The sequence below is a fragment of the Desarmillaria tabescens genome, assembly GCF_030435595.1.
Source record: "Desarmillaria tabescens strain CCBAS 213 chromosome Unknown EV420scaffold_1, whole genome shotgun sequence".
In the NCBI taxonomy this organism is placed as follows: Eukaryota; Fungi; Basidiomycota; class Agaricomycetes; order Agaricales; family Physalacriaceae; genus Desarmillaria; species Desarmillaria tabescens.
Window position 1 is genome coordinate 3,132,745 of NW_026848300.1, and position 18,947 is coordinate 3,151,691.

At 49.0% G+C, this 18,947-nt stretch overlaps 5 protein-coding genes across 5 annotated transcripts; 3 read left to right on the plus strand and 2 right to left on the minus strand.

Moving 5' to 3' along the window:
• Positions 1-380: 380 nt before the first annotated feature.
• Positions 381-3,233, plus strand: EV420DRAFT_1257562 (ankyrin repeat-containing domain protein; the record flags this gene model as incomplete). Its single annotated transcript, XM_060466841.1, has 8 exons — positions 381-535; positions 588-841; positions 895-935; positions 991-1,122; positions 1,175-1,776; positions 1,833-2,718; positions 2,773-2,844; positions 2,901-3,233. 8 exons carry the CDS (start codon positions 381-383, stop codon positions 3,231-3,233), a joined length of 2,475 nt encoding a protein of 824 aa, XP_060339922.1.
• A 93-nt stretch (positions 3,234-3,326) lies between these two features.
• On the minus strand, positions 3,327-7,426 carry EV420DRAFT_91024 (uncharacterized protein). Its single transcript, XM_060483957.1, has 17 exons — positions 7,283-7,426; positions 7,164-7,229; positions 6,995-7,105; positions 6,712-6,947; positions 6,394-6,661; positions 6,261-6,341; positions 5,780-6,204; positions 5,315-5,729; positions 4,933-5,267; positions 4,806-4,876; positions 4,604-4,745; positions 4,360-4,555; positions 4,209-4,304; positions 4,053-4,155; positions 3,655-3,999; positions 3,542-3,598; positions 3,327-3,486 (listed from the first exon to the last, which is right to left on the minus strand). The coding sequence occupies exons 1-17, from the start codon at positions 7,353-7,355 to the stop codon at positions 3,420-3,422; spliced, it is 3,087 nt and encodes a 1,028-aa protein (XP_060339923.1). The 5' UTR covers positions 7,356-7,426; the 3' UTR covers positions 3,327-3,419.
• A 373-nt stretch (positions 7,427-7,799) lies between these two features.
• On the minus strand, positions 7,800-11,227 carry EV420DRAFT_1616471 (uncharacterized protein; the record flags this gene model as incomplete). The annotated part of the gene is made up of 10 exons (XM_060475123.1): positions 7,800-8,483; positions 8,549-8,712; positions 8,764-8,858; positions 8,909-9,354; positions 9,409-9,575; positions 9,631-9,995; positions 10,079-10,478; positions 10,536-10,902; positions 10,954-11,071; positions 11,121-11,227. 10 exons carry the CDS (start codon positions 11,225-11,227, stop codon positions 7,800-7,802), a joined length of 2,913 nt encoding a protein of 970 aa, XP_060339924.1.
• Positions 11,228-14,941: 3,714 nt separating this feature from the next.
• On the plus strand, positions 14,942-15,757 carry EV420DRAFT_1634557 (uncharacterized protein; the record flags this gene model as incomplete). The annotated part of the gene is made up of 1 exon (XM_060476334.1): positions 14,942-15,757. The coding sequence occupies one exon, from the start codon at positions 14,942-14,944 to the stop codon at positions 15,755-15,757; it is 816 nt and encodes a 271-aa protein (XP_060339925.1).
• Positions 15,758-16,524: 767 nt separating this feature from the next.
• On the plus strand, positions 16,525-18,881 carry EV420DRAFT_1257702 (alpha/beta-hydrolase; the record flags this gene model as incomplete). Its single annotated transcript, XM_060466849.1, has 15 exons — positions 16,525-16,818; positions 16,873-16,932; positions 16,984-17,003; positions 17,055-17,086; positions 17,141-17,192; positions 17,247-17,274; positions 17,328-17,445; positions 17,486-17,514; positions 17,567-17,661; positions 17,719-17,842; positions 17,899-18,057; positions 18,104-18,449; positions 18,503-18,628; positions 18,681-18,758; positions 18,817-18,881. 15 exons carry the CDS (start codon positions 16,525-16,527, stop codon positions 18,879-18,881), a joined length of 1,626 nt encoding a protein of 541 aa, XP_060339926.1.
• Positions 18,882-18,947: the final 66 nt, after the last annotated feature.

Below are 18,947 nucleotides of genomic sequence, written 5' to 3' on the forward strand. Positions count from 1 at the left end.
GCCAACCCTCAAAATTCGCCGGTCCGTACGTCAGCTGCAAAAATTAAAACAGAGGGCCTAAAACGCATGTCGTCCGGGGACCTTGAGCCGGGACTTGCCTCGTGTGAACAATTTGTATCTGGACATATTATGTGCGCATAACTTGCCCAAAATGAGCCCGTCCTGAAGGGAAGATTCTGATGCCTTGCCTCGTTCTTGCTATATAACGAACTCGTGCTTCTCTCGATCGTCCCTTCGCGCACCACGCACTTTTTTAAGAAAATCTACAAAAAAACAGCTTTGACTTGGTTTCTCCCCTTCGCGCGCGGCTCTATCCTTCTTTTTCTTTTTGGCTTTCTCCCCCACACACTCCTCTTTCTTTCTTTCAATCTTCCTGGTCGATGGCTCAACATTCTTTTGAAAACTCTGGTTTGCATCGGGCTGCACTGGTAGGCGACGCAGAGGGTGTCCGTCGCGCTCTCGAAGATGGTGCCAACGTGAATGCCCTTGACTCGCTTAAGAGGACCGTGATAATGTGTGCTGTAGCGGGGGAACAGTGAGTACTGTTTTGAAGTTACACGTCCAACTGTGCTGAGATCAATCATCAGCTGGGATAACATGGATGTCCCACACGAAACCCTGATGACTGCCGGCCGCCTGGATGTCATCAGGATTCTTCTCGAGCGTCCCGAGATTTCCCTGTACACTCTCAATGCTCCACAAGAGGCTTTCAAGGGCGTTACTCCCATCGGTATGGCAGCATGGCTGAACATGTACGACGTCGTCCGTCTCCTTTTGGAGGGCAGCCTCCACACCGTTTCCGTCGACGGCATGGACACCCATGGAGCCACGTCGCTCATGTGTACGAACGCGTCGTTTTCATCTTTTTCGCGTCCTGACAGGGCCTTTTGGCAGATGCCGCCCGAGATGGTAATTTACGCGTCGTCCAACTCTTAGTAAGTTCCCACCTGGTGTAAAAAAGCACCCCGGCTGTGACCTTGCTGTTTTTAGTTACATCATGGTGCCCGGCCAGATTTCAGGGATCGGAATCATCGCACGTCCGTGCAATTCGCTATGGCACATCCGCGGGTACTCTATCTCTGCGAAGAGATTCTGCGCCGGCATCGTTGGCGTGAAGCCAAGGTAAATTGCTCTCTCTCCACTATCGCCGCAACAATTGAACATCTTGTTATAGTCCGCTTCCGGAAGCAGGTTATTGTTGAATTCAACTTGTATCTTCGAACTTTCATGTGGGCAAGATGGATCTGATCCTTCAATTCCCGCTACCATTTCTCCCTCGTTCACATCAAAATTAACTCGTGCAATCATTCGCTCCGTCACATCCTCTGATTTGGCAGTTTTACATTCGTTATTGACTCCACTGTTTTCCTGTACAAGTTCTCACTCGTCGCATCTTCTCGTCAATGCCCCTGATCCCAAGGGCTGGAGCCCCATCCATCATTGCGCCGCCGTCCGGAGTCCTTCATTGGAAATTCTAGATGCACTCTACTACGCAGGAGCCGACGTTTCTTTATTCACCAGACATGAGCATTTCACTCCGCTGCACTGTCTTGCTAGCTCTGCATATGTTTTCCAGGACGACGACCGTGTTTCTTCATTGGTCCATTTTGTTTCACGTCTCATCTGGGATTTTAAAGCTCCCTTGGCAGCCAGAACCAAGGAGGACGAGACATGTATTCATATTGCTGCCGAGCATGGCTGCTGTATCAATCTATTGATGATTCTCTTGGATTATGACCAAACTGGCGCCGTCCGTGAACTACGAAATTCTCGAGGGTGGGTCTCGTCATTATTTCCGCCGCCATACTCGCCACTAACGCCTACCCTTCCAGACTCACAGCCCTTGAAGTGGCAAAACCAGAATTTCGAGTAGCGTTTGGAGAAGATGCGGAAAGCCTACGTTCCGCTTCGTCCCTATCAATGCGCACGATTCGTCCACTTACGTCTTCCATCCCTTCCTTCTCGTCCTTCTCCGACCTGCGAGCTATGTACGCTCAGGACCGCTTAACTTCTCTTGACTTCGACATGCCCACCGCGGCGCATCAGCTCATTAACAACCTCCGCCTTACATCCCTCACCTCTCGGCACGACATGCACCCTTCCTACCTCGACTACCTCGACCGCCTCCTCTCTGACCTCACCCGACTTTCCGCCTCTCTCATGCAGAATTTTCGCGCACGCGCCGGGGAAGCCTCTGACGAACTTATCGAACTGTCTTCTGCAGCGGGTGGACTTTCGAAGCTCCTTGACGTAGTGACTCGAGATGCAGAAAAGCAGATCCAGGAGCGCGGGATTGAGCCTATTAATCCCAGCAGGAAGGATAAGAGGGAATCGGAAGATTCCCAGAAGACGGCTGTCGCGGTGTCGTTATCATGGACAGATTCTGAGCCCTCGACGCCTACTAAGAGTAGCAGGCCGCCTACTCCCTCGGATATACCTCCGCTTGACGTGTCTCCTTCCAAAAAGAAGAGGGACCCTCCGAGCGACGAGGAAAGGTCTCGAACGGCCTCCAAGTGGAAAGCCTGGTTCAAGCGAGTGGTATCGGATTGGTCTTCCAGCACGGATATTCAATCGGGGGTATCCGAAGACGTGCAGGTAGATTCCGGCAAGGGCCCCATGCCCCGTGGCATGGCCATCGATAACGCTTTACGGACATCATCGGTCGTCCTGACTGCCGCACAGCGCGATCTGAACGGTATCGCGGAGGCCATCGTATGTGTAAGTCCCGCCTAGTCAATCTTGTAGCCGCAAAACTCAAAGTTTACCTCGTAGGCTCAGCACATCATACTAAAAACGAACCAATCGATTACTCGCGCGGAAAGGATCATCTGCAGGGCAGTCAAAGTCAGTCCCTTCATTCTATCTTTTTTTTTTCTTCGTTGTGACTGAACCCTTAATAGAAAAGAAGGGCTATGATCTCGGATTACCGACAAGCCCTAGAAGAAAACGAAGGCGGCGTTAAAGTTTCGCCAGGATATTCTCAGCTTCCCTCAACACGCGTCAGCAACGCGTCCTTATTGTCATTGGCGTCACATGCATCATCTTCCACCCTTTCTGTGGCGGAAACCATGGTCGAGAATGACGATGAAGAGACACGTGCTATTCGTCGTCTGCTTTTACGAAAGATAGAAGCAGGAATCGGTGGCGCACTAGACGATCTTGACACAATCGTCAGCTGGCTTCGTATTGTCAAAGAAGCTGTGCGTGGTGTAAAAAGGAGGGCATACCTCTAACTTCAATAACATGCAAGTGTACCGTTACACGTGTAAAAAAAAGTACTGTATTTATAGTAGAGTTACAAAAGTAGATGAAATGTAATCTAGTAGTTGTATTGGTATATAGCACTGTTGTACAAATGAATAGCATCCGGATTGTTCATACATGTCAGTCCCGTGTGAATGAAATGGATGTTCAACAAGCTACCGCCTCGTCTCATTCAAACGACGGGAGAATGCTTCACGGCACTGATAGTGCGTAACCTCACCTCTAAAGAAACTTTCATGTTAGCGCAAAAAGAGGGGAACCGAAATTCTCGAAATACCTGGGCGAATGCACAGCGATGACGCTATTACCCAGCCGCTTATGACATTGTGGACATCTGCAAAGGATAAGCATCTAAGACTGACATTTGAGCCACAAATAAGGAAGACATACATGCGGCTATCCGTAACCTTGACGCGCTTGGTTTGCAGGATCATCAACTTACGCGATAGTTGGTCATTACGGGATTTGCTGATACCGCGCACAACGCGGTTATCAAAAATTGGAGCTCGCAGTGCATCGACTAGGAAGGTGCGGATATCTTCAGCGGTGACAAGTGGAGGGAGAAGCTTGAGCGTCTCGACGGCATCAAGTCGAGGGCTGTGTCGACTAATCAGGTCCAGTGCAGGATGCAGATAGTCGTGCGTATCCTTAACCGTGGGTCGGAGGTATATACGCAACAAGGTCAGATAAATGTTGCTCGTTTCACCTTCTGGCTGATAATACCGTTTGCAGTACCTACAAATAATCAATCAGCCGTTATGAAACAAAGACATCATTAAGGAACTCACTCCTCTGCCTTCATGTGATCATGTAACCTATAAGCGTAGAGCTCGAGGGCCTGGTCGTGCCGTCCCAATCGGCCAAGCAGTATTGCGCGGGCTTCGAAAAGATCTGGCCCAGAGTATGATTGACTAGACGACGAGAGAATTGGAGTTCAACCGTACCTTCTGACGACAATACTCCGTACATGTGGTCGACGTTGTAATGGTTCGTCGAATCAATGAACCGTAAGAGCTTTCCGTGCATTTCCTTGTGCAGGTCTGGAAAGTTGATATGAATAGCTGTAATAGAATTTCCCGGTCAAATACCACTTGCCACTGTCACCCCGCTTTCTGGCAATGAGCGTCATAGATAGATATAGTTCTGCCAAACGATCATGGAAATCCATAGACTCCTCCTTTCTCTCGTCGATTAGGTATTCCAGATATTTCGCACAAAGAGATGGATCGATTCCTTCCAAATAGTCGGCCACCTCTGGTCGAGGGAGCTCGACATCCTCGGAGGTAAAGATCTGCTTAAATTAGAATGTATGAAAGTAAAACAAGACGACAGGCCCCACCTCAAATGCCATATCCCGGTTGGCGTCGAATATCCAACGTGAAGCCTTGAAAATCAGCTCCAGATACTCCGGCCCAAGCCTCTGGAGATAGAATATAGATGGTTGCAATCTGTCCAGCATATCCTCTTCTTCTTCGCTGAGCCTAAAGGAATGAAACTTTAGTAAATATACAATCTGTGGGATAAAGCTGGTATCCACATACTGTTTTAAAAGTTCCAGTGCCTTATCATGCATTTTCTTCCCCTTATATAGATCGATAAGCTCTCCAAATTTCTGGTGAAGGGAAAATAAATGACGCATTATTTCCGCACTGAATGTAGGATACTCACACGATGGGCCCGAAGTTCCTCCTCAACTTCGGAGACTTCACACCAATTAGGTACTCGACACAAGGGACCCAGCAAACCAGGGCGAATGATCAAATACGACTTAAAAAGTGCAGTGTACACGATTTGGGCGAAGCGAAGCAATTGCTCAGGTGTCAGTGCTGACAAAGGTGCATTAGGCAGAGCGAACAGGTCCTCAACTGAGGTCTCATTGAGAGACGGTGTCTTGTGAGATTGGTTCGCAGGCGTTATACCCATGGCTGCCAGTGCAGCATCGACTTTGGGCCTACGATCCGACAGGTACCTGACCAAAGTCTCAACCGACCGCTTAAAATCATCTTCGGCGAGCGTGAGAATTTGATAGAATTGAAGTCGAGAGTCCTACCTGGAACAGTGCGTTTTGTTTTACTACGTATGGATGCCGAATCATCATCTTTGGGCTGTGTTGGGGTTATCAAAGCGCTGAGTCCAGTCTTGAATCTGCCTCTGATACTCCCAGTTGAGGGGAAGGCAGCCAGCTGTTCGACCGCATCGATGGGAACATTGTCCTGGCTAGCATTTTTTGAACTGTCGCTTGAAGGCGTTGAAGGCACATCATCGGGAGGTGCCGGTCCGCCAAACAAAGGTATCCACCGGTCCGGCACTACGGACAATCGTCCCGCCACAGCATCAGGGTAAAGTGCGACAATCTTCGCAGGATTAATATTTAGTTCGGTGAAGGTGTCGATAGCTGTATCGAATTTTGACGTCCGGAACAGGGAAACAGCGTGGAGAGCACGTATTCTCGTCTTCCTCGCATCCTGCAATGGACATGAAAAATGAATCAATCGACTGTCAATGTTTTGCATACCTTGTCGGAAAGTATTTTTGCGTCAATCGTGTCGACAAGAGTCAGTGCATCAGCATATTGACAACCCAGAATTAGTTCATCGATCTGCTCAGACCAAGACTTCATGCAGAACTGCCATATTGCACTGCCCTCGGCTGCAGCTGCGGTCCGGTCCGTAGGTGTCGTAACAAGATACAACGGGGATTTTGACGCGGGGCTGGCAGTAAGCAAGCGAACCGACGCATTCTGTGGCGTGGGGCCGGTGGGGGTTACAGGAGGGACAAACGGATAAGAAATGGTCTGTGTCGGACGTAAGGTCAATGCCGATCGGATCTGGAGTACAGTCGTCGGATAAAAACTTGGATTTTGATGCTGGTCAGACGTAGGCTCAAGACCTGGAACTGTCCCTGCCGGAAGTACAGAAAATATGTAAGGTTTGACAAATGCTGCGCGTACATAACAATGAATACGCGGAAAACGCCTAAATTATGAAATGACATGCCTATTTCTTCTGGTGGCGCTGGCCACTCAATGGAACCTGTCTTTGAGGTTCTGCCATCGTGTCCGATGAAGTAACCTTCGTCTAAAAGAGCCCCACATTAGTATCATTAAGGAACTATGAGGTGAAGACATACTGTCTTTAAGGATAAGAGTATTGTCTTCATCAACTTGTGCGAGCGATGGTTTCGCCTTGGCTCCAAGACCAAGGGTCATATACCCCGTGAGACCAGAAAAAGCACCCATACCAGACACCGTGGTGGATGTAGTTATTGGCATCGTGACATCGACAGCTGTCATAGAGGACATGTTGAAGACGGCATATTCTGTTGGGGAATATGCAAAGCAAATGCCTTCGTTGGTCATGAATGACATCGCTCTAGGTGAATGTGCTAACGGTGCTTCCTAAAATACACAGTCAACGTATAATTCGACCAAAAGCGCTTGTTCTGCACCTTGACCTCTTGTGCTTCACCATCTTTCCATGTGTAAATGACTACCTTACGTCGGCAGCCCACTACGAGGTACGTGATCAATGTCGGAATAGTCTTTACATTCGGCTCGCTTGGCTTTCCTTCTGCATCGAAATGCTGCGTAAAACTGTGGATAACAAACGAAAAGGCCGCCTTTGCCTGAGTAAGAACTGTCGACGGAGCGAGAGTGGGCAAAGGAAAGAGTGTTGTCGTCATTTCTACTCAATGCTTAGCCAGAAACGACAATAAACTTCGGGACGCGTACCCGACAATACGACCAACGAGTTGATGTCCCGAATGAACCCCATTTGTTCAATGGCTCTTCGTGTCAGATTCTTCTTCACTTCAACCAAGGATGCAATTTCGCTGTCATTTTCTGTTCCAGCCATTGAGTCCAATACTATCCGAAAGTCTGATTTCCAAGTCCCTCTCACCAGCGAGTTCATCGATGCCATATACCAACAAGTTTCCCAATGCCGTGCCCACGTATAGCCTGTCACCTAGCCAGGGGTAAGTCAGACGATCCACACAAAAATATCGTTGGAATACACGCCTTGGACCGTAAGGGACTCAACCTTTTCCTTTATGCCTGTGATGACAGTCCTGGGGTCGGAAAATGGAGCCATCCCGAACGCCGTGAAGGAGTTGGGGTGCAAGTCGACAGCGCCGCCCTATTGACGTGTGTTGCGTTGAAGGTCCACCGGAGTTCCGGTCCGACCTAGAAGACGCCGGTGGTCACCGGCGGTGGCAGCGAACATGATGTACGGGAATTTGTTGTCTCCGTTTACCTTCCATTACTACCTCATCACCTTGCCAACCGCATTGAAGCAGATAAATTTTACTAAGGCCGCAATATTTCGCGAAATTTGACTCTTTCCGAGTTCCTCAATGATCCTCAGACTCTTTGGCAAGCTTCTACATCCGCTTCAGCAGCGTATCTGTAAAAGATATCCACAATGAAGACCGTTGCGACTTCCACTCTTTACACACTTTTACATACAATCATTCACGCTGATCTACGAAAATACATCTGTAGTCATTTGGTAGTATTTTCTACTAAACATATCCTTCTAATGTTTAACATATTCATCAATAACACTTACCGGTAGATTAAACTTCCCAAGCGGCTTATAGTCGATGTCAATCCCAAAGGCTCTCGGCCCCCCAATCTCTATACCCCTCGGTATCGCAGTCCATTTATCCGACGCCTGTATCCCAATAACCACAACCAACAGCCCATACTTGTACTCTGGCGTACCAATCGCTCCACCATTCGCCGCATCGCACACACATATCAAATCCGGTACAGATGCAACGATCTCCTCCGTCCCATCCTCCGTCACAGTCTTCGCAACGAGGTTCTCATTCTTGAACGGGATCTTCATACTCCCACTAAACTCTTCTCCCATATTCCTGCTCCCGCTGACGTCCGCAGCTTTGATGGTGATCTCTCCAAACAGGTGCCCGATGACGGTGCGACGTTCGATTTGGACGATCTTGCCTTTGAAAAGTATTTTGGCGGACTCAGGCCCTCCAGCTTCAGAGATGATGGCTTCGGACACGTAGTCGATCTCGTTTTTGGCTCGACAGAGAGCGACTGCACGTCCAATTCGCCATGAGAGAGAGATCGTGTGTTGGACAGCGTAAGCTTTGGTCTTTGCCCCAGTAATAGGCCCTCTAGCACAAGCGACGTGGCTGCCCATCTCAGACAGGGCTGCACGAAAAGCGCGTTCTACCAGTTTTTCTGTTGTACCCTCGAGGAAAATCTAACAAATAGTATTAAACGACGTAGAAAGACGCAAGGGATGCTTATCAATACCATGGTGTTTCCGTTGCCATCACAGATTACTTGCGGGATGAATTGCGGTTTGTCGCCTCCCCAAACAACAGGCGTAATCTGCCACCCAACTGGATAAGCACGACCCATCCAGTCACCGTCAACTGTGGGGAGATTCATATTGCAAGAGGCTCCTAAAAACAGACCTGCAGAATAACAATGAAGGATCTCATTGACGTGATGCACAAGGCCCATACCCTGTAATCCATTCCCACCCCCGATTTCTAGCGCAATGGTAGCAGTGGGCTGATATCCAACTTGAGCATACAAAACCCTCTGAGATTGCATCATTCTATCCCAATAATTAGTGAGGAAAACACTGGAAATTCAGAACAAACACACTCATCCCCAGATAACTTCTCAATGCCAACAGCCGGGCTACCCTTTCCCCCTCCAGTAGCAACCACCGCATCATCCAGCAAGTCATCAGGCGAGATGACCTTCATCATGGCACCCTTCCTCAGCAGTTCCCGACACTTGATAAATTGAGGATATGGTGTCCCACCACCACCAGTACCCAGGATGTAACATCCAATCATTATCCACTCCAGATCAATTTCGCTGATAATCCACTCTCTCGAAGAGTTCACCGTTGGCCTGTATGCTATTATCTCGGCTGCCGTCATGGCTTGAATGATGGAACCACCTTGAAGAGGCTTCTTGTCCGCAATGGCGTCTTCGTCGGCGTCATCACCGTCCAGCGGAGAAAGAGACGTGCTTTTAGAAGTAACAGAAAAGTCGAAGTCGCCGATGGCTTTGACAATAATTCGCGATTTATTTGCTATGTACTAACAGAACGCATTAATGATACAATTCCACCTAACAGACGTGGAAAAGCTTACCGGGAGTGGAATATCATCCATTTCAGCGATACTGACTGTTTCTCGAAGAGCGCCACTTCCAACAGCTTTCTCAATAGCAGCTTTGGATACCTCCTGCATTGCAGCGTGGTTTGACTTTTCTGCAGTGCTTACCATGGTGTCAACAATTCCAGAAACCCTCGCAATAGCTAAAAAGCAAGACATGTAAATTCCATGCTATGCTCAAATCAACAGATGGCTCACCTGCACCAATGGCATTGGCTACACCAGCATACTCTGGTTTCTCCACAGTACTCGCACCATCAAGTTTATCGGGAGCCAGAACGGCACCTCCACCAACCAGAAGCACCGGAATATCTTCAGCGTTCGTCTTCATCGTGTCAATAACTCGTTCCAGCATACTCTTAACAACCACTTCATACTCTTTAACCAAATCTTCATTAAGGATGCTGAGAGACAGAGCGGCATCCCCAATCGAGGTAAGGTTCTGTGAAGTGACGGCATAATCCGTCGCCGTATGGACCTTGCCATCAAAGACGAGAGCTTCCTGTTGGATACGATGACCAACAGAGTCGGGGCCAATAGTCAACGGGGAAGATGGGGGTTGACTTGCGGACGATAGAGCCACCACCCAGACCGATACTACAAATTCTCATTCAGTGGTATAGCAGTAACACATAAAATAACGTACCTCTTCACGTCAGGACAAGAAAAGTTGAGTCTCACCCCAGACACCTCTGTCACTGAAGCCGCTTGCCGGGGAAGTCCACTCGGAAGAAGCATACCACAATCGGTAGTCGTACCCCCAATATCAACAACCAGCATACTTTCCTTGTGATGACGCCCCTGAACAAGGAAAGCAGCGCCACACATTGAGTTCGTAGGACCGCTGGAGAAGGTACGGATGGGTAACATGGCTGCGAGGGGTGCGGTCAGAATTGTACCGTCATTCTGAGTGATGAAAACAGGGCATGCGAGGTTAAGTCTGTGAATCGCTTTCTGGAACGACAAGATTGTCTTTCGTGCAAAAGACAGGATGGAAGCGTTCAGGATGGCCGCGTTCTCGCGTTCCACATACCCAAGGTTGGCTACTACAAACAAGGTGTTCAAATCCTGCTTTTCCGCAGCAATCCGACAATCAAACAAACCTTCTTTAGACAACACGACATCCGCTTCCGGATAATATTTCTTCACCCATTCTCCAACTACCTCTTCCTGCTTCTCAATCACATCCAACGGTGAGAAGATTCCGTTAATGACGATCGACCTGATGCCCTTTTGCTTGATCTTTTTGCATTCTTCGGCAATCTGGACCTCATTGATACTCCTGATGAGCTGACCATCAAGTTCCAGTCCACCATCAACGAAGCCGCAATACGCGCAGATTATATCCCGTAGATCTGGCGGCCAATCTATGCCCGGCGGCACATCTCGTGAGAATGGACCGCACAGACGGATGACAGCCACAGGTTTCAAGCGGTTTTGATCTTTCTCCACTACGGCATTGATGAAGTGCTACAATGTCGGTGATTAGATACCCCGAAGTAGAGGAGTAGATCTACGTACCGTTGTACCAATAGTGACACTAGCCACACTGCTCACGTCCACTTTCGCATCGCGCAATAGAGTCGTGATAACATTCTCAATACCTTCGCTGGGATTGGGGGTAGTAGGGCGTTTAGTCCTGAGAAACAACGGTCAGCATGGGAGAACACAGCCTAAGCCAAGCATACCAAGCTAGAATTCCTCGATTGGAAGTAGAGTTAGCCAATGGGTCGAGAATAACACCGTCCGTGTTCGTTCCACCGACGTCGACCCCGATCCGAAAACTTTCGCTCATGTTAGACTCGAAGGATCAGAGATAAGACTAACTTGCCTGGCTGGTAGAAGGCCGGGGGCCCTTGTAGCTATCGTCGTGATTCTGATTCGCTATTTCCATCTATCATTTGTTTATCTTGCCTAATTTCATTGGGCCTGCCGTGAAGGAAGGCAAACTTTAAATTGGAATGAACATTGCGAAATAGCACGGAAGCAAGACAGGTGCGTAGAGGAAATAATGTGTGGTGGCATCCCAGGGCAAAGACGGCGTAGAAGCAACAGCGGGTTATTTAGTTGGACAGTCGTAGTCGAGAACAAGGGAAAGTTGTTTGGCAGGCGAAAGCCGCCGGCAAATTTGGTCGGACCGTAAAGCCGCAACTTGCCGTCAACACTAGAAGAGCATAGAATGTACGTATGGTCGGTGTTTTGAACTCGTACTGCTGATAATCACACAGAGAACCCGTAGATGATATACGTTGCAATCTGAATAATCCCTCAATTTATAAGGTAGGTCATTGAAGTACAAGACCGAATCAGTACAAGACTACGAGACGTACGAGACTCACTGAGACGTGCAACCATCTTCAATATTGTTGAGTATGGCATCGGGCCAAACTACCGTGTGCTGGGAGTGCTTCGGCAGCTGTAGAGACAGCTGTTTAATGGTCCCCCCTTAATTATAGCTTGCAAGCATCTAGTACTTAACAGACGCCGAAGGACCAGATCGAGATAATTCACCGTTGACAAAGGCCGACGCGTAGGCACGTATTCTATACAAGCCTCGGCAGTGTGCAATGCATTGCCGTCCGCGGACCCAGAAGAGACGCGCTTCGAAGGTCACCGGCATTTTTACGGGTTCAAAAAAGCCGTAGTTGGTCAATGTACATTTCGCTACTTACCTTTGAGCGAGAGTAATAATACCGCTACCACTGCCTGAGAATTGGGGGGCATCCTGTGTCACTGCCCCAAGTAATCAAACAGCTGGTCGTGCTGTCAACGTGTTGTTCCCATTGTCAGTACGTTCATAGTACGGCAGCGTAACGGGCGTCAGCCCGAACCCGGAGGGCGCTCCGATACGGAGCAAGAAAAAGAAACAATCCTTCTAAACTCAAGACCACAGCCGGGGCCGCTACGACCTACCCTCCGAAGTAGCCGGATCCTTTGACTTTTGTTGTGGCTTGTCAACTCTTCGCAGGCTAGAGATGGAACAAAAGACAGCGAAGGTTGATTTTGTTCAATTGCTGTGAGAACGGATTTACACACACACCGTTCGTTCCCCACGGGGTTCGCAATGAAAGAGTGCAAGGGGTACGAGTCGAAGGAACTCTGGCAAAACTCCGAGAAAAAGCCTAAACGTGGCGGTGCTTTGATTTGGCATCGCCTTGGTCGCCAGTCGAACCAAACAACCGCCGCTCTATGTTCGAACTCTCACCTTCGAATTAATGTGATGAACTGCGGCCAGTGTCTTGTTTACATAGCACCATGGTCATCTGCTGTACGCTTCTTCCGACGCTGTCCCTCAGCTTCTTCATCAGAGGAAATCGTCACAGGTGCAGCACTCATTAGCCCAATGGTCGTGCTCAAATGCTACTAAGCAGACGTAAAGAATTCCAGGATCCACGGATCGATCGATTGTCTCGGAGATTATCAGAGCTCCGCATCTGTAGCTCAAGTTTGTTCAATCAGGCTACCAGGATAGGAAGATCTAACACTAGGCCCCAGCTCTCCCCAATCGTTTCATCTGTATGCCAGGCCACACCAGGAAAGTTACTGGAGTAATTCTCTTAATGGTAACAAGCGTAGTAGATTCGAAGATCCCGGGGATCATTACCGACCGTTGATATCGGCAATCTCCATGCAGGCCTCTTTCCCCACTTCTCTAGGACTCCCTCTCCTAAAGCGACTACAAGGTTGCTATGTTGACTGTTTGGTACCATGTCTCACGGGAGAACGTATCCATCTTCTTTCGGTATGTTATGTGTTGTTCAATTTTATCTTGTTAAGCTGCACGTTCTCTCTAGCTTGACGGCTCGGTATATGACTAAGGCAAAGCATGCATACCAGATAATCATCTTGTCTTTGAAACTCGTGTTTCCAACTCCAAGTTCAGGCTACTCAATACTCAATACTCATGATCCGGCGAGGCTCGTCTAGTCTATCTGTTGAATTGTAACGTGCTTCAACCTCCTACCGCGTGTCGAGCCCTCCGGCGGCGGCGCAACCTCTCGTCCACGTTCTGGTTCATGGAGCGCCAACGGATCAGACTCAGGTTCAAATACACGGGGTCGGGATCTGGGTCTGGAATCAGTAGCGGGTGCAGCCCATGATCAGGGTTGGGGCGTTAGCTCAGGTCGCGGTGGTGGGAGCGATTCTGGTTTCGTAGCAGCTCAACGGTCGCAGAGGAAAACCGGAGCTACTATCGTCCCCACGACTACACGTGTATATCGCCTTTGGCGGTTGTCAACGTCGACAGTAAGCTTCTGCGACCAATTTCGATGTTTTACGAGATGCGACTTCTTTCTGTAGACTGTCAGGCAGTTTGTCTTGGCGTCGGGCTGTGCTTTGGCCCGAAACAGCACGGAATGCTGTTGCATCTGGGCCTTGTTTGTTTCGTCCTTACAGCACACCGAGGCAGCAGTGCAAAGACAGGCAGATCTATGGAACCGACCTCCAATCTGCATGTCGTCTGGCCTACATACTACAAGCACTGCTCACTGATGTCGGGGGTCAAATTCAGCCTAACGGCGGAGTCACAGTATTCTGACAGCGATGCAGCGATGGTTACTGTCTTAAATGATCCTGTCATAATTCTTGTTTCTATTCATATCTTGCTTCGAGAGGGTACTTGTACTATTATATCAGCGCAATTCATGAACAAGGCTAAATTGTATAATCACCGTATTTTTCCCATCGCTCTCGAGATTAAATCCATTCGAAGATAAGAACAGTTCATGCTCGTGAAAAACACAAGACGGCCAGGCTAATTCAGTTATCAGTACAGGCACCCGTGGGTACCTATCTATGTACCTATATCATCATTAACTGCATGCCACTCTCAAAGCCCCAGAACACCACTCATGGTCTCATGCCCACCGACATGCGGGTCAAAGGATCTGTTCGGATCTGTAGGCGATGTAATTAAATTAAGAGGGTCCGCGGGACTATTTTGTTCGCCTTAGAGCCTTCTACGGTCAGCTGAATAGCGCGGTGGGATTCGTATCTTTGCACCAGAACCACTTCCATCGAACCGGCCCAAAGTAAAAATCGGGCCGTCGCCATCATGTTATCGATTGTATTTTATGATCAACAAGCCCCGAGAACACGCTTGTATGCATAGAAGGTAGCGCAGTTAAGCAGCAGAAAAGGTGTCCCACACGGACGGTCGAGAGATCCGAACGTCGTGAGGAACGCGACAAGTGAATGGAACTTGGAAATTGATCGGAACACGTTGAACGCGTGAGGCGGAAGCTCACGTGATTTGCCGAAAGTGTATAAGACGCGGACCCTAATCTTCTTGATGTTTTACATACATCAGCTCCACCATCGTTGGATTTGCCAGCAGACGCCGCCGTCGCTGTTCCCGCCGTTGCCCAGCCCGCTCTCGCTGTGGTCGCCATCATCGCCGTCGCCGTGCCCATAGCTGCAATTTCATCGGTGGTAGTGCCCGTGATTGTCGCCTAATTGTTCACCCTAGGCTCATTGTCAAGAATCCCTTTTCCCCCTGCAATCTTCCATCATGTTTCCTGTTCTCATCGACAATACTTCAGATTCTCACTCTGCCAGCATGCAGCCGCCATCCAACAAGCGAAAACTTTCTCTTTTTACTTCTTCATGCAAACGCCCAAACCGTTTGTCATCTTTATTATCTTCTTCCCCTTCGTGCTCGAGCTCGAGAAAGTCTGCTCCTACGTGTACTATCTCGCTCGAAAGTGTCACCATTAATTGCTCAGAGTCGTACTGCGTCTACAGCTCGTCGTCTGATGTCAACTTCATCCCCTTTCCCACATCAACCTCCGACTCTGATTGCGAGCTCGAGCCACAGCCCGAGGTCGGGGTCAAGGTTCGTCGGCGGTCTATGCAAGCGACGACGCCCCGCTCCAACGAGCGCGTACGTCGAGACTCGCAATCGCGCCGTCGCAAGGCCCCCTCTACTCGCCACCACGCTCTCCTATCACCAGCATCGCACGTAACTCCTCCACCAAAGCGCTTCAAAGGCAAACACTCTGACCTCCGGTTTCTCGCCGTCGTATGGAGGAGTGTCAATGTCAGCTTGCAGACGCGAATGGACGTCGATGGTCAAGGAGACCTCGATGCGCAGGACAAGGTGCTTTCAGAGCGGCTAGGGGCGTATCTCACCGAGCGTGGGTACTCGGAAAAGAATGAGGAGCACGAAAATGTTCTTTCGCCGTCGCAGCTGGTCGCTGTGACGACCCTCCGGCGAAAGGATCGCAGCGTCGTCCGCCCAACAAGGAACAGCGCCGAGCAGCGTAGACGCTCTCCCCTGGCATCAGCTCAGTCATCATCACCATTATTAATGGTTGATGATCCATAGTCTTCTCCGGCAGGAGACTCTCATCTGGTCAGAATTCGCATGGCATCTCATCACGGCATTGTATAGCTATAACCACATCTGAATCTTTTGCATGAAACGGAATCATTATCATCGACGACTGCTCACGGCCCGCTACTTACCTTGTGTATTACCTTTATCCGCTGTTCCCTTTTTCCTATACCCCGTCATCGCTTTAATCATAATCTGATTAAAAATTTGCCTTCCTCTTTAATCGTAATGGTTGAGGATGCCCCGCCCTCTTTTTAAACAAGTAATTTTTATTACGCTTGCATTCCTTAAAATAATATCACGTTCCCTTTACATATCGTTTGTTTAGATTCAGTCCAGGCCTACAGCGCAGCGAGTCTGGACTCTAGATCTACCGTCAAACATGAGTCATCGGTCATCTCCGGTGAGTGTGACGGAAGTACGGTGTAACATGTACACGTGATAGGGTCACGCGTCCGCCACGTACGTGTTTTCCCTGAGTTCACTGTTTTCCAAAATGCTTCTGCTGACATCCAGAATGTCTGCTGGCTCGCTCCTTGGGACTTTTTCTCCTTCTGAAAATCTATTTCGATGCAGCTGATTCATCATTTGTGCCAATAATATCTGCTGCTCCCACGCCAGCTGAAGGAACGCCGCTTCACATAGAACACTGCCCAATTTGAGGAGCTACGCTCTCATAGCGTCGAATGTTTCCCATTGTCCGCAGTATATAACTTCTCTCTCAGAAAATATTCTTTACTGGCATAACTGGCGCCATCATGATTGTAAACTTGATACTCGGAGTTCTGCTCGCCGCTGGCCCAGCACGCTCCTCTCTTGACGTACAGCTCCCTTCTGGTACTTTCACGGGACAAAACATCAATGGCTTGGATCGTTGGCTGGGAATACCATTCGCTCTTCCGCCGGTGGGCGATCTAAGGTTCAAAGCTCCGGTTCCTGTCCCTACGAATTCCTCCCGGGTCCAACGCGATGCCACGACCTTCGGGAACGCTTGTCCCCAGCCTCCCGGTGATCTTGGCGCCAGTGTTAGTGAGGACTGTCTCTTTCTCAATGTGCGTAGTTTCGTTTACTATGACCGTGATTTGCGGATGAAGCGGAACCGGTAGATCTGGAGGCCAGAGGAGATCAATAGTAAGGAAGGACTTCCCGTTTTGTTTTGGATCCATGTACGTGTAGGATCAGTTCGCTTGTGCCATTATTCAATGACCTGTACTTAGGGCGGCGCATATACCAACGGGTGTGTTTTCTTGCCCTTGTGACCTACGCCACATATAGAAACTTTGCTTAGCGCAGCGTCAAGTCCTTCTTTTGACCCTACCCGTACGTGACTCATAATCACTCATACTCAGCATCCAAGGCAAGCCCTGTAAACAGGTATCCTGAACCGAAGTATCGAAATCGGAAAACCTATTTTGTTCGTCTCTACGTTAGTACCCCAAGCCCTGTTACTCTCGCAAACCAGCAGCTCATTTCTACCTAGGAATTACCGGCTCAATACCTTTGGCTTTGTACGTCAATCGTTTCTGCCAAAACGACTGACAAATCCTGAGAGGCAAGAAAGCTGTCTAGCGCCAACGTCCCTCCGGAAGACCTCAACGCAGGTTTGTTGGATCAGCGGCAAGCCCTAACATTCGTTCATGAGAATATACGTGCTTTTGGCGGCGATCCGTCCAAGGAAAGTCCCATGACCCCGTCCCTAATATCTATATTTCATTCAAGTATATGAACAGGTCACGATTTGGGGACAGGTACGCTGAGCCCTTCTTCAAATGAGTTACGAGGGCCGATTCTCCTCCATAGTCCGCTGGTGCCGGAAGTGTCGAAGCCCACTTTGTGTTCCCTGCCTCTTTCGCGCTCTTCCGGGCTGGAATCGCAGACTCATCGACAGGACCCTTGTTCGTTAACGTCAATATATGATTTCCCTGCACTCTCCTCATTCTCAAACGTTATAGCAAAAACTCCCCAAATGCCAGCACATATGATAAACCAGGGAAACCGTTTGACAGATTGCTCACGCAGACGGGCTGTGCTGTCGGTTCAGGATCTGTGGAGTGTTTGAGGAATGTACCTTTTGAGGTGACTAGCTTTTCGGACTTGTGCGCATGGTGCAATACTCAATCCTCTTTTATCAGACCTTGATGAGTATCAGTAACACGATGATTGCGAATACGCTCAATAGTCAATTATGGCAACCCTCCGTCGGACCACCAGGCAGTTTTGTCCCAGAGCGAGCATCAACTAAAATTCAAAGGGGTGACTTCCTACACCTCCCCTACATTGGCGGTACAAATGTAGGTATAACGTGTAACTAGTCTTTCCTTTCCTCACTCTTCTCAGGTGAACGAAGGAGCCACCTTCAGCGTCAGCTTACTCGGCCTCAACATTTCTGCCAGCGATGAAGATGCAGCTTTTGACAACTTCGTGAATCACCTCGTGATTGACAACAGCACTCTTACCCCAGATCTGTTCGCGGAACTCCACCAACTATGGCCGGCCAATGATTCTTCTCTCGGAGCGCCATTCAACACAGGAGATTCCCTTTTTGACAGGGGAGAGGCGTGGTATACCGACGAAATGTTCCTATCCCCAAGGAGATTATTCTTTGAACACGCGAGTTCATTGCAGCCGATGTATGCTTATTACTTCAGAGAGTTCATACCAGGGAACAATCCGGTATTTGGCGGTTAGTAATATTGTTCCACCTCGCGTCCAAATACTAAAGGTCTCGGAACCAAGTATCGCATGCGTCGGAGTTGCCCTTGCTTTTCGGACCCGTGCCTACGGATGTGGAGGATGTGTTCGCCAATCAAATGCTGGACTTTTATATCAATTTTATTTGGGATCTCAATCCCGGAAGTGAGCGTGTCTCCATAGTCCAATGGATAGAACCTGGGGTGCTTACGGCCCTTGACAGGTGCCTGGAAACGGTATACACCGACGTCAAAACATGTCTTGCAGCTCCTGCGAAACAACATCACCATGATTCCCGATGGTATGCACTCTTGTCAGTTGTCACCTCCTTGATAAGGCTAAGGCTGTTTTTTTCTTAGATTGGGATGTGGACAAGACGGACTTTTTGAATTCGCCGTTTGTTTTGAATGAGTTTGAGAAATGAGGTTCTAATTGCTCAGGATCATCCCGCTGATGGCGGATAGCTCTTGATTATTTGTAAATGCAATCA

What these genes read in the sequence shown, in the direction of transcription:
- EV420DRAFT_91024 (XM_060483957.1), bottom strand. Translation starts at nt 7,355, where the DNA reads ATGGCTCCATTTTCCGACCCCAGGACTGTCATCACAGGCATAAAGGAA. An exon ending in CAAAAATACTTTCCGACAAG is followed by an intron (nt 5,730 to 5,779) that starts GTATGCAAAACA and finishes TGTCCATTGCAG; the next exon opens with GATGCGAGGAAGACGAGAAT. An exon ending in ATCGCTGTGCATTCGCCCAG is followed by an intron (nt 3,487 to 3,541) that starts GTATTTCGAGAA and finishes AAGTTTCTTTAG; the next exon opens with AGGTGAGGTTACGCACTATC.